This window comes from Propithecus coquereli, unplaced genomic scaffold (assembly GCF_000956105.1).
Source record: "Propithecus coquereli isolate 6110/MARCELLA unplaced genomic scaffold, Pcoq_1.0 Scaffold656, whole genome shotgun sequence".
Classification (NCBI taxonomy): domain Eukaryota; kingdom Metazoa; phylum Chordata; class Mammalia; order Primates; family Indriidae; genus Propithecus; species Propithecus coquereli.
In genome coordinates this window covers 384,218-398,515 of record NW_012152574.1, presented here as the reverse complement: position 1 = coordinate 398,515, position 14,298 = coordinate 384,218, and the positions used below count along the sequence as shown (strand labels likewise).

Genomic DNA, 14,298 nt, shown 5'->3' with positions numbered 1-14,298 from the left:
ATTGTTAGACAGATAAGGACATCTGGTTGACTTAGTACTATATATTGCAAAGAACATCTTTTGTCCACAGCAGTGCCTTTTTCACAAATCATGTGACAATATATACGTAGGTTTGCTTTTCGACTTCCTGCTAAATTGTCATTTGTCTATCTGTCAATCATTGTACTAATACTCCACTTATCATAATTTTACATTAGATCTTGATATCTGATGCCATACGCCCCCTTGCTTTGTTTTTCTACTACAAGATTGCTTTGGCTATTCTTGGGCTTTTGTATTTCTATGTAACTTCTAGAATCAGCTTGCCAATTTTATTTTTTTTTTGATCTGAGATTTTTTTCTTGGGATTGCATTGACTCTTTAAATTAGTTTTAGGAGAGTTAACTTCATTATATTGTATATTTCAGCCCATGAATACATTATATCCCTCTATTTGTCTAGATGGTATTTGTTTTTTCATAATAATGTTTTCTAGCTTTCAGTATAAAGGTTTTATATGTCTTTATTTATATTTTTGTCTATGCATTTGTAGCTTTTTGATGCTATTGAAAATATCGTTTGAAATTTTATTTTTATTTGATTGCTGCTAGCATATAAAATATAATAAATTTTTGTTTAATATCCTCATATCTTAGCAATCTTCTAACTATACTGGCGTATCACCTGTGATAAATGAAGGTTTTCTTCTTCCTTTATAATTCTGAAGTCTTTATTTACTTCTTGCTTTATAAAACTGGCTAGAACTTCTGTGACAATGTTCAAAGAAGTGATAATAAGGGAGATCCTTGTCTCATTCCTGACCTGAAACTTTTCATATTTCTCTATTAAGTATGATCTTTTCTCATAGTGTTTTAGTTTTTTAATCAAATAAAATGACTCCCCTTGTATTTCTAGTTTGCTAAGTTATTTTATTAAATCATCAGTGGGTACTAAATATACTTTTACTGCGTCTATAGTGTGTTTCTTCTTTTCTTCCTCTAATATGGCTATTGTACTAATTGATTTTTCAATGTTATAAATAAATTTTATTTGGCTGTGATGTAGATATTGCTTGTTTTTATTCATTTCTTTAGGATTTTTACATCTATATTCATGAAACAAATTGGTCTACAATTTTCCTTTCTGGTAAGTTCTTATATATTGGTATCAAGGTTAGGCTAGCCTTACAAATGAAATTGAGAAGTGCTCTCTTTCCATTTTTTTGAAAGAATCTGTGTAAGTTATTATTTCTTCCTTAATTATTTGGTAGAATTCACCAGTAAAATCTGGACTTGGAGTTTTCTTTTTGGGATGATTTTAAATAACAGTTCCTGTTTCCTGTATAGATATCAAACTATTCAAATTTTCTTTCTTTTACTGTCAGTTTTTGTAACTTATTTTTGGTTTGAAGTAATTTGTAAATTTCATCTAACTTGTCAAATTCCTTAGCATAAAGTTTTTCATAATGACCTCTTATAATTTTTGATGTTATAATATCTGTAGTGATACTGCCTTTTAAATTGGTATTAATAATTTGCATTCTCTCTTTTAACAATCTTACATTAATCTTTTCAAATAACTAAATTTTGACTTTGTTGGCTTTTCTCAACTGCACTCTTGTTTTCTATTTCACAGATTCTTGTTAATATTTTCTCTATTTCCTTCTTTCTACTTTCCTTAGGTTTGTGTTTCTGCTTTGATTTATTTAGCTTTTTGAAATGGAAGTTTAGGTTATTTGTTTTCAATATTTCTTCTTTTCTAACATGAATTTAAGACCAAGAATTTCCATCTGGTTATTCCTTTAGCTGTATGCCAAAAGTTTTGATATGTTCATCTTCATTATTGTTCGATTCAAAATTTTTTCCAATTTCTATTTGAATTTCTCCTTTTATTTATGAATTATTTCATTGTATATTGAATAATAGGGAGCATTTTGCGGGTTTCTAAATACATTTTTCTTATTGTTTTCTAATTCCACTGTGATCAAAGAATATTCTTTGAATGGCTCAATCTTTTGAAATTTTTTTTTTATTTCAGTTTAGGGGGTACAAATGTTTAGGTTACATATATTGACCTTCCCCTCCGCCGCCCCCAGTCGGAGCTTCAAGTGGTGCGCATCGCACTCATTATGTATGTATATACCCATCCCCTCCTCCCCCATCCCATCTGCCCGATGCCAGATAAATGTTATTCCTATATGTACACTGAGGTGTTGATCAGTGAAACCAATTTGCTGATGAGTACATGTAGTGCTTATTTTTTCATTCTTGGAATACTTCACTTAGTAGAATGGGTTCCAGCTCTATCCAGGAGAATACAAGAGGTGCTATATCACCATTGTTTCTTATAGCTGAATAATATTCCATAGTATACATATATCACATTTTATTAATCCATGCATGTATTGATGGACACTTGGGTTGTTTCCACATCTTTGCAATTGTGAATGTGCTGCTATAAACATTAGGGTGCAGGTGTCTTTTTTATAGAATGTCTTTTGTTCTTTTGGGTAGATGCCCAGTAATAGGATTGCTGGATTGAATGGTAGATCTACTTGTATCTCTTTAAGGTATCTTCATATTGCTTTCCACAGAGGTTGCACTAGTTTGCAGTCCCACCAGCAGTGTATGAGTGTTCCTATCTCTCCACATCCGTGCCGACATTTATTGTTTGGGGACTTTTTGATAAAGGCCATTCTCACTGGAGATAAGTGATATCTCACTGTGGTTTTGATTTGCATTTCCCATATAATTAGAGATGTTGAGCATTTTTTCTTATGTTTTTTGGCCATTATTCTGTCTTCTTTTGAAAAGTTTCTGTTCATGTCCTTTGCCCACTTTTTGGTAGGATGGTTTGATTTTTTCTCACTGATTTTCCTGAATTCTAAATAGATTCTAATTATCAGCCCTTTATTGGATGTATAGCATGCGAATATTGAAACTTTTTCAAGCTTTCTTTTTTTTTTAATTTTTTTTGAAGCTTTCTTTTTAAAGACTCAGCCCATCCTTGATTTTGCAAATATTCAATGTGCACTTGAAAATTATGTGAATTATTCTCTTGCTGGGTTCAGTGTTCTATATATGTTAATCAAATTTGTAAATTATGTTATTCACGTATTTATATCTTTATTGGCTTTTTGGCTGATTCTTCTATCAGGTATAGAGAGAAATACGCCAAAACTTCTCATTATGATTATGGATTTAACTGTATCTTCTCCACTTCTGCCAACTTTTAAAACTATTTTATTGGGAGCTTACACTGGACTGTGATATTCTGGACCAATTATTAGCAGGGGAATCTTAGTGTGGGTGGGTGGGAGAATGCTCCGGGAAGCCTCTCCAGTTCCACTCAAGGGCCCCCTCTTCCATTGATACAGTGGTGATTATTTACTTATTTATTTATTCATTCATTCAAATGACAAGGTGTCCTTCACTCTTCTTATGTATACTATGCCTTTTTAAAATCTCCCTCCGTGCTTAGGATATGCCTAGTTTTATCCCCTGCCCCACAGACATCCCCGCTCACTGTGGGGCAATCTCCTTTCAGGCTGAAAAATTTGGGACGGGTATTTGTATACACAAGGAGTGCAATGCGCACCACCCGAAGGATGCACATATTTGAAACTCGCACTTGGAGGGGGGGACCAAGGGCAACATACGTAACCTAAACATCTGTACCCTCATAATATGCTGAAATAAAAGAAAAAAAATTTGGGATGTTTTCAAAGTTCTTCTGTTAGGACCTCTCATTATTTCAAGTTTTACTCAATTACACACACAGCCTCACTGCCATGCTATAGCTTGTGACTAATGATGCTAATTATACTGTTTTTTTCCCTCTACTTTTACAATATTTGAAGTTTGCGGGTTTTTATGTCTTAGTTTCACTGCAGGTTTGGTTACCAGGAGGGATGTGTTAATCTCCTGTGGCTTTTATGGATTTTAGAAGTGGAGAAACCCCCCCAGGCTGCATCTGTATGATCGCCAGAACGTGGAATCACAAGTTGAAAAACTATTCCCTTTGTGCATTTTAAACTTGTCTGACTCTTAATTCTATTGCTATACATGAGGTTATGGACATATCCTATACTTCCTACTTTTTTTAAAAAAAATACCTTTTACCTATCTCTGATTTATTCAGAATATGCTGCTCTTGTTAGTCTTATGCCATTTTGCCAGGTTAGAATGTATATCAGGTATATTATTACTCTTCCTTAGTTTTGTTGTAAGAAAATTTAGTTTTACCACTCCTAAATATTCTTCACACTAGAGCTGCCCCCTAGGTTCCTGCAGATAGTAAACTTGCTTTATTTAATCTCCACAGTGTAAAATTAAAATTTCAGAGAAATGAACTCATTGCTTTTGTTGAATTTGCTACCCAAATTTAGTAATGGAGAATGTCACCACAGTGAATGAATTTCTTTTACTTGGCCTGACCAGTGTTCAAGAGCTGCAGCCTTTCTTCTTTGTGATTTTCTTAATCATTTACCTGATAAACTTGATTGGAAATGGAGCTATATTAGTAATGATTGTTTTGGAACCAAAACTCCACTCTCCTATGTATTTTTTTCTGGGAAACCTTTCTTGTCTGGATATTTGCTATTCTTCGGTGACACTGCCCAAGGTCCTTGTAAACCTTGTCTCCACTCGCAGGGCCATATCTTTCCTAGGCTGCATCACTCAACTGCACTTCTTCCACTTCCTGGGAAGCACGGAGGCCATTTTACTGGCGGTCATGGCCTTTGACCGTTTTGTTGCCATCTGTAACCCACTTCGCTATCCCGTCGTCATGCGCCCCCAGGTGTGTATTCTGTTGGCAGCTGTGGTCTGGCTTACCAGCTTCCTTTACGCTCTGATGCATTCTGTTACGACTGCACGCCTCAATTTTTGCCACTCTCAGAAACTCAATCACTTCTTTTGTGATGTCAAGCCCCTCTTGCAACTGGCCTGTGATAACACGCTGCTCAATCAATGGCTTCTGTCTGTTGTCACAGGCAGCATATCCATGGGAGCTTTTTTCCTGACTCTTCTCTCCTACTGTTATATTATTGGTTTCCTACTGTTCAAGAACAAGTCCTGCAGAACACTCCACAAGGCTCTGTCCACTTGTGCCTCCCACTTTATGGTGGTCTGTCTTTTCTATGGACCTGTGGGCTTCACATACACTCGTCCTGCCTCAGCCACCTCCGCGATTCCAGACCGGATGGTGGCCATCATGTATAGTGCTGTCACCCCAGTCCTGAATCCACTGATATACACCCTTAGGAACAAAGAAGTGTTGTTGACTCTGAAGAAAATGTTTGGGAGGAAGTTTTAAAGACTTCCAGCAGCACCACTAGCACAAGTGAGACATGTCTGATTTCCATTATGAATGACTTCTGTCACTTCACTGTAATAAATGATTACTTTATTTGGTTGTCATTTTTCTTTCAACAATTTTGAGTATATATCAGGCAGTGTACTAGATTCAAGAAACACAGGAGTGGGCCAGCTGCAGTGGCTCACAGCACTTTGCGAGGCCAACGGGGGAGCATCACGCGAGGCCAGGGGTTTGAGACCGCGCGGGCAACATAGAGAGACCCCATCTCTACAAAAAATTAAAAAGAAATTAGCTGGGAATGGTAGTACGTGCCTGTAGTCCCAGCTACTCAGGAGGCTTAGGTGGGAGCATCACTCGAGCCCAGGAGTTCAAGGCTGCAGTAAGCTCTGATGACACTACTGCTCTATAGCCTGGGTGACAGAGCAAGACTCTGTCTCTTAAAAAAAAGAAAACAAAAAAAAGAAACAGAAGTGAGCGAAATAAATTCCAAAGCTTCATAAACCTTAAAGGTTAGTGTGATAGGGCAACACAATAAACAAATCCGTCTGTACATGTGGCAGGGTAATTAGGTGCTAAGGAGAACTAAATGGAGGTAGGAAGGATAGGGACGCATGAGGGTAGGTACTTAGTCATGAAAAAGAATTTGTCTGGTGTTTGTCCTGGGTTTCTGGCATGGAGTTTCTAAAAGCCTTGGAATTTCTCAAGTAACAGAAGTGTCTTTGTTATTAATGGGCCACTTGGATCACACCTGAGTTTATACTCATGAGGTGACACATGGTGGGGCCCAAGATGGCTTCAAGATGGAGAGCGATCATGCCAGAAAGACCAGCCTTGTGATTATAGTTTGGGGCTTCAGTCATGGTGATACCAGCCTGGCCTCCAGGAGGGGCGGGAGGCTGGAGACAGAGTTCAGCTACATGGCAATGATTCACTCAGTCAGCCTGTGTAGTGAAGCCTTAACAAAAACTCTGAACACCAAAGGTCAGGTGAGCTTCATTCGTTAGAAATATTCTCTATATTTTCGAATGTCAGTGTGCTGGCAGGGTAACATACCTGCGGACAAAGAAGCTTTGTATTTGGGACCCTGCCAGAGTTTGCCTGATGCATTTTCCCGTTTGGCTGTCTCTGATTTGTATGCTTTTCTATGATAAAACTATAATCTAAGTATAGTGCTTTCCTGAGTTCCATGAGTTCTAGCAAGTTATCAACCCTGAGGGTGTGGTAGGAATCTCCAAATTTGTAGCTGGATGGTCAGAAATGAGTAGGACTTGGGGATCCCCAAACTTACTGCCAATGTTTGAAATGAGAGTAGCGTTGTGGAGGACTGTGCCCTTAATATGTGCATAATTCCAGGTAGTTGGTGTCAGAAACCATTATATTCTGTCCCTTATCTCTCTTTTACACACACATACCCACAACCCTGCACCCTCACACTATATAAATTCTTCTATTAATACAATTCATAGCCTTAAGTGATTCTGAAAATATGGTGATTTTAGCATATGGGAACTGGCTAATTGTTGGTAGAGAAAGACATGGCATTTCCTTAGAGATGTGCTTAACAGAGTATCAGAGTATCTATCAGAGACGAAATGGATGAAATTACTGGAACAGGCAGTAAGGTTCGAATGACAGTCAGGGGTTCCTGACGCACATAGATCTATGGTGATGGCAAACTGATCATGGGAAAAATTCCATGCAAACCAATAAAGATAATGATTTCTTGATATGTATCACGAGCAGATCAGCAGAAAGGCTGATATTAACCACCTCAGTGGGGAATCATGATTCCTTACTCAGTTTCCAGACCGGAGTCAGTTCTCAGAGCCTATCCATTGAAGGAGATGCAGCATCCCCTTGAGGAAAGACCCCGCAATGTCACAGAGAGTGCGTCTGTAACAACTTTCCTAGTTCTTATCCAGAAAGGTTCTGTGGCCCTTTACATAAATACTTGTACGCTTTGGAAAGGGAGATAGCCATATCTTTTAAGAGCTTTTGAATGTACACTATGAGCTAACATGGCAACAGACAACCTAGAATGTTTCCATGATCCTCTGTTAGACTGAGTCGGAGGGAGAGTACTGCTGTAGGAAGGTCAGCTGATAAATGATCACTTGTCTAACTCCATCTCACAGTGAGTTCCGTGTTTTCACAGGACCACACACTTGTCATTGCTGAGGTCTCTCATTTCTATGCCAGTCCAGGAAAGCAACCTATGTTACCCTAACCACTGTGAAAATGAGCTTAGTATGTCTTGATGCAAGGGAAGCCGGTAGGAAAAAACAAAGAGGGAATCAAGGACTCTGATGCTATTGGAGAATCCAAAGGGATCTGGATTCTTAGTTCAGATCATGGCTCTCTCAGCTATTTTATTATTTGCTATAGCTGGAAGGCAGCACTGGATCACAAAACGTATAGTTGGACAAAGCAGTAAACAATACCACCAGTCACTACATGCTGATAAGCAGCCTTTGGAAGACAATGCAGAATAAACTAGGTGGGGTGGACACAGACAGCCCCTGTATGGTCCTCAGTGGGCACACTAGTCAAGATATTGAATATACTTTTATTCAATAACCTGCTGCAGCTGCCTCAGTGAGCATGTCTACAGGACTACAGGATGTCATGGAAGGCCATCGAAGTAATCTATTGAAGTCATTGCTTCGTGGACACATGAGAAAGGGTTTCTGAAAAGCCAGGGACTTTGATTCTACTTATTTGATTTTTCTGCATAGCAAGGGGGCTCATTATTGGGGTCAAGGCTTCATGTGAGAATGGTTTGACCCCTGGTTGCAGGACACAGAACAAGGTAGGTGAGGTGTCCTATAAGAGGGCAGGCCAGGAAGCCAAGAATCATCAAAGCTAATGTAGCAGGCAGAGAGCAAAGATAGCATATGCATAACGTCAGCACATCATTAACTCAACAGCTTGATTCATCGAAAAAGTTGATGCAGAAGAGATGATAAAATCTTTTTGCTTATTGGGTGGATTTGAAGTGACTTCGGTTTTTAACTGAAAGATTTCTGGCACAGTGCTTTGCAGAGTCACATGGCATGTCAGCGTCAGGTTGTGACATAAATATCTTCCTTCTATATAACTAATAAAATATTTGTGTATTTAACAAACATATAATGATGAATATATGTCTGGTACATTTCTAGCACTTTGAAAATATTAAATCATTTAATTCTCATAAAATTTATGAGGTAGCACATATGATTGCCACTTTACAGATTAGGAAACTAAGGCACAGAGATGTTTGGTAATTTGCCCAAGACCATCCATAAATAAGTATGGAGTGAGCCTGTCTTGTTTCATATTCCATGCTCTGAACCACCATCCCATGCCAAACCATGCTGATAAAAATAAATTTAGGATTATGAAAGGCAAATCAGGAAAAGGACAATTCATTGAAGAATACTTACAGAGTGCCAACTATGTTACTGCCATTGTGTCAGGTACCAGGAAGACAGTAGGGAACAAAACAAATATGTTTTTGCCTTTGTGGTACTTAGTATCTAGTAGAACTCTGACTTTACTACATTCCTCCTTTCAAGTGGAATTTTTCGAGATCACAGCTTAAGGTGGGCTTGAATAAATAACATTTAATTCTAAACAATTAGTTGATGTATAAAGACAGAGTTTAGGCAATACAGAAAGTTAAAATCAAAGTTATGTGAGAATTTATCTAGACACAAACTTATTATAGAACTAAACATTAATGTAATATAGTATAAAATTATGTAGAGTACTATAATTCTATATTAATATTTTATACAGTAAAATCATAGATTAGAAATTCCTGCCTTGTATGGTTTTAAATTATAACTTCAATAATTATTATCATTCTCACACATATTATGGTATAAATATAATATGTTAAATTGAAGTAAAAAAGTTGTATGAAATGGAGGACTTTTAAATAAACACAACTATATAAACAAAATAAAACTAACTTTTCAAAATTCAAATAAAGACTGCTATATTTATGTGTATGTTTCTTGAGTAATGGTCATCAATTCAAAGATTAGAAATATATTCACCATTAAATTTTGTATCTTCACTGGAGCTTTCTACTTTAACATTTTGTATGGTTTTTTGTTTTTGTTTTTGCATTGTCATGGTGTTCAGTATTACTGTTTAAAGTTATTAGTTTGACGGGGATGCCTCTTTGTTGTTTAGCTATTGGGTGATTATTCAGCATCTCTAGTTGTCTTTTTTTTCTTTCTTATTTCAGCATATTATGGGGGTACAAATGTTTAGGTTACGTATATTGCCCTTGCCCCACCCGAGTCAGAGCTTCAAGCATGTCTATCCCCCAAACGGTGCGCACAGCACCCATCAGGTGTGTGTATACCATCCCCTTCTCCCCTCTCATCTGCCCAACACCCGATGAATGTTATTACTATATGTGCACTTAAGTGTTGATCAGTTAAAACCAATTTGATGGTGAGTACATGTGGTGCTTGTTTTTCCATTCTTGGGATACTTCACTTAGTAGAATGGGTTCTAGCTCTATCCAGGATAATACAAGAGGTGCTAGATCACCATTGTTTTTTGTGGCTGAGTAGAACTCCATGGTATACGTATACCACATTTTATTAATCCACTCATATATTGATGGGCACTTGGGCTGTTTCCACATCTTTGAAATTGTGAATTGTGCTGCTATAAACATTTGAGTGCAAATGTCTTTTTTATGGAATGTCTTTTGTTCTTTTGGGTAGATGCCCAGTAATGGGATTGCTGGATCAAATGGTAATTCTACTTGTATCTCTTTGAAGTATCTCCATATTGCTTTCCACAGAGGTTGCACTAATTTGCAGTCCCACCAGCAGTGTATGAGTGTTCCTATCACTCCACATCCACGCCAACAATTGTTTGGGGACTTTTTGATAAAGGCCATTCTCACTGGAGATAAGTGATATCTCACTGTGGTTTCAATTTACATTTCCCTGATGATTAGTGATATAGAGTATTTTTCCATATGTTTATTAGCCATTAGTCTGTCTTCTTTTGAAAAGTTTCTGTTCATGTTCTTTGCCCACTTTTTAATGTGGTTGTTTGATTTTTTTCTTGCTGATTTTCCTAAGCTCTATATAGATTCTAGTTCTCAGCCCTTTATTGGATGTGTAACATGCAAATATTTTCTCCCATTCTGTAGGTTGTCTGTCTGCTCTCGTGATAGTTTCCTTGGCTGTGCAGAAGCTTTTTAATTTGATCGGGTCCCATTTATTTATTTTTGCTGTTGCTGTGATTGCCTTTGGGGTCTTTAGAAATTTAAAGCTATGTGTAAAGTTAATATAAAAGTATAAAAGAATATCTTTTTTGTCCTAGCAGTGGGGAAAATCTTCTTAAACAAACTTTAAAATACATAGCCAATAATACCAGAAATTATGGATTTTATCAATGGCACTGTTTAGGATTTCTTTACTATTAATTACATCATAGATAAGGCACAGAGGAAAGATTACTAGAAAGTATGTAGAAAAGAACTTATAGGTGACTTATGGTGCCTAACATAAATAAAGAGCTTTTGCAAGATAATAAGAAAAAGACGAAAAAATTAAGAATATGTTCAAAAGATAAACATAGGCAGATAATAGAAGAAGAAACCCAAATGGGTGAAAGAACAAACTCCTTGGAGGATATGTTCAAAATTGGAATGCTGTGCAATACTGTGGCTGACACAGGTACAATTCTAAAAGATGGTAGGATTTTGACAGTCAAATTTGTGTGATTTTACAATTTGCTGAAAGCTGATTTTACTTTGCCCTAACTTCAGATTTGGTTTTGAAGAAGTCCCCTCTGACTCTAGGCACTTCCAAGCCAGGAGATAGTCATAAAAATCTTAGCATTATCTTTTGCTTCACAGGGTGATAAACTTTCCTAGATACATGGCACACAGCAATGATGAAATTATATTCTAAAATCATCATATTGGCATTAGGAACTAAATTGTTCTGAAATGGCTTGAGATCATAGAGTGTGGCTGGGAGGGAGAATAATGATAACAGTGGGAAGAGCAGTGGTCTCCAAAGATTTTTGTTCTTGGACCAATGTTATTAAAAATTAAAAAAAAATTTTTTTGGCAGCCCCATATCAGTACATTGTATGTCTTACGAGATGTTAAAATACTGTTTCCATTTCATCTGAGGTCTCAAAGGCTACTAGTAAATATATCTAAAAGTATGTTGCTAGGTCATCAAGTTACACAGAACTTGCAAAGAAGTGGATATTTAGGGGATTGATGCAGTGGCCAAAGAGTAGTTTTTTGGTGAGAACAGGTGTGCTATGTAAGCTTCCTTACTTCCAGAAGGAAGTGAGGGTGCTTCTCCTTAATTTAAGCTGAGAGAGAAAAAGAGAACCAGTTAGGGAGCTTGGCTTCCACCCTGGGAATTTTAGAGTCCAAGGACTGATATTCCCTGATGTGACAGAATAGCAAAAAACAGACAACTGCATTTTTTTCTGTTAATGGGGAAAAGAGGTGGGTTTTTTTTCCTCATTGGTGAGATGTGGGCCCAGAGGTAGTGGTCTACCTGGAGAAGTCTTGATTACATAGGAGTCTTTGAAAGCAAAGCCTATCATGGCAACAGAGCCAATAGCAGTGGCCCTCAACCATTTTGGCACCAGGGACCAGTTTCAAGGAAGACAATTTTTCCACAGATCTGGGAAAGGGGGGATAGTTTCAGGATGATTTTGCAGCTGCTCCCCAGTGCTAGCATCACCGCCTCGGCTCCACCTCGGATCATCAGGCATTAGTTTCTCCTAAGGAGCACAACCCAGATCCCTAGCATGCACAGTTTACAGTAGGGTTCACGCTCCTATGAGAATCTAATGCCACACTGATCTGACAGGAGGTGGAGCTCAGGCGATGATGTGAGCAGTGAGGAGTGGCTGTAAATACAGATGAAGCTTCGCCTCTCTGGCCCACTGCTCACTTTCTGCTATGTGGTCGGGTTCCTAACAGGCCACAGACTGGTACTGGTCTGTGGCCCAGGGTTGGGGACTGCAGCACTAGAGGGCAACCTGATGCTCAGGGGTTGAAGCAGGAATCAGAAGAAGCAAGTCTCGGGACCTGTGCTCAGAGGTCCCAGTGGTGTGTCTCCAGGGCCCTTGATAGATTCCCACAGACGTGGGGATATTTTGCATCCAGAGGACATTGTCTTTGCTCACTCCAGTCCCATGCACTGGCCTTCAGGGATTGAGGAGACTCTTGGCAGTCATCTGGAAGGTCTGTCACTCAGACTATTAGCGCAGTCTCTCCAGGGACCATTACTATATATCACTTCCTTATGTTCACAAAAGCAGCCCCACATCAGGCTCTAGGAGTCTGAATGGTAATCTCTGCTCAATATTTTTGATCACAGGTGAGTAAGTATTTTTTAATTGCTTAACTATAGCTTCGTTACTCTTAGAGATACATTTTTGTATGTCTTGCTCTTTGGAGGAGAGACAAAGTGGGTAGATGAAAGTATAATGACCCGAGGGATTCCAAGTGAGGGAATAATAAAACTGTCTGCCCCATACTTTGGGTGGCACTCAACCTATTGAGTTTGTGCAAACCAGGGAGCTTCCTTCATTTTGGGTAACTTCGATGTCACTCAGAATGATCCTCTACTAATACTCGTTTGCTTATGTTTTATTAAATAAAGGACAGTGTCTTTATTCTATGAAAAGAGAAGAGACCATTCCCTAGTTTCCCTAGTAAGAAGACAGAGAGAGAGAGAGAGAGAGAGAGAGAGAGAGAGAGAGAGAGGAGAGAGAGAGAGAGAAAGAGAGAGGAGAGAGAAAGAGAAAGAGAGAAGAAACTAAAATGCCACTGGATTGCAGATAATAGTATCAGGAACACACTTTGTGTGATTTTCTCAGAAGAAACAATCTTGCATTTGTATCTAATATGCTTGCATGGCAGCTACCATTTATAGAACTCTGAGTATACTCATTCTATAAACTTGTTATGTGATTTTAGTTAGAAGTAAGGGATTGGATAGTATACTTTTGAACATCCTTGCAATTTAAAGATTCTGAATTTGTAAGATCCCATTTTTGAGAACACTCTTTAATAAAGAGGTATTGGGTCCCCTAGAAGGAAGGGAAGAAGTCAAGACTGAAAGCCTAGAAAGCACACTTTCTTATGAATTTTTGGGGGGCTTTCCTTGCGGGTCCTTAGAGGCCGTTCTTGAGCTCTTGCTATGATGTGAACCTCTGCAGTTTTTTCCTTGTATTATATTAGGTTTTTTGGTCATGGGTAGGGGAAGAAGGAGCCACTATTTTCCTGTAACTGTGTGAAATATCTTGTGCTCCACGCGGCGAATTATGGCCTATGCTTATTCTGTGCCAGGGCTAATCTGTGTCTGTGGGAGGCAGCTGTGACCTCTGCAGAACTGGCGGTGTTGTTCCAGATTTTTTTTTTTTTTTTCTGAGACAGAGTCTCGCTTTGTTGCCCGTGCTAGAGTGCTGTGGCATCAGCCTAGCTCATAGCAACCTCAAATTCCTGGGCTCAAGCGATCCTCTGCCTCAGCCTCTCGAGTGCCTGGGACTACAGGCATGCGCCACCATGCCTGGCTAATTTTTTCTATATATTTTTAGTTGTCCAGCTAATTTTTTTTCTGTTTTTAGTAGAGACGGGGGTCTCTCTCTTGCTCAGCCTGGTCTCGAATTCCTGACCTCGAGCAATCCTCCCTCCTTGGCCTCCCAGAGTGCTAGGATTGCAGACGTGAGCCACCGCACCCTGCCCGTTGTTCCAGATTTGGAGATAGAAGAATTTTTTCTACTCTTAATTCACTGCTTGTTTACTGTGTGATCTTATAAGTAATCTTCCATAACTTTCAGACTGCCCAATTCTGACTCATATGATTATTATGAGAATAAAAACAATATGCTAGGTCCGAATGTTTTTTCCAAGTTCTACAACACTATGAATATGTAAAGAAGGGAAGAAACCCAGTTGTTTTCTTGAAAAATTCTGCTATAGTGCCCCACGTTCCAACAGTGGTG

At 38.4% G+C, this 14,298-nt stretch overlaps 1 protein-coding gene across 1 annotated transcript; it reads left to right on the top strand.

Moving 5' to 3' along the window:
- Window positions 1-4,368: 4,368 nt before the first annotated feature.
- LOC105823036 (olfactory receptor 12D3) lies at window positions 4,369-5,455 on the top strand. Its single transcript, XM_012660114.1, has one exon. It carries the CDS (start codon window positions 4,369-4,371, stop codon window positions 5,293-5,295), a length of 927 nt encoding a protein of 308 aa, XP_012515568.1. The 3' UTR covers window positions 5,296-5,455.
- The last annotated feature ends 8,843 nt before the right edge of the window (window positions 5,456-14,298 follow it).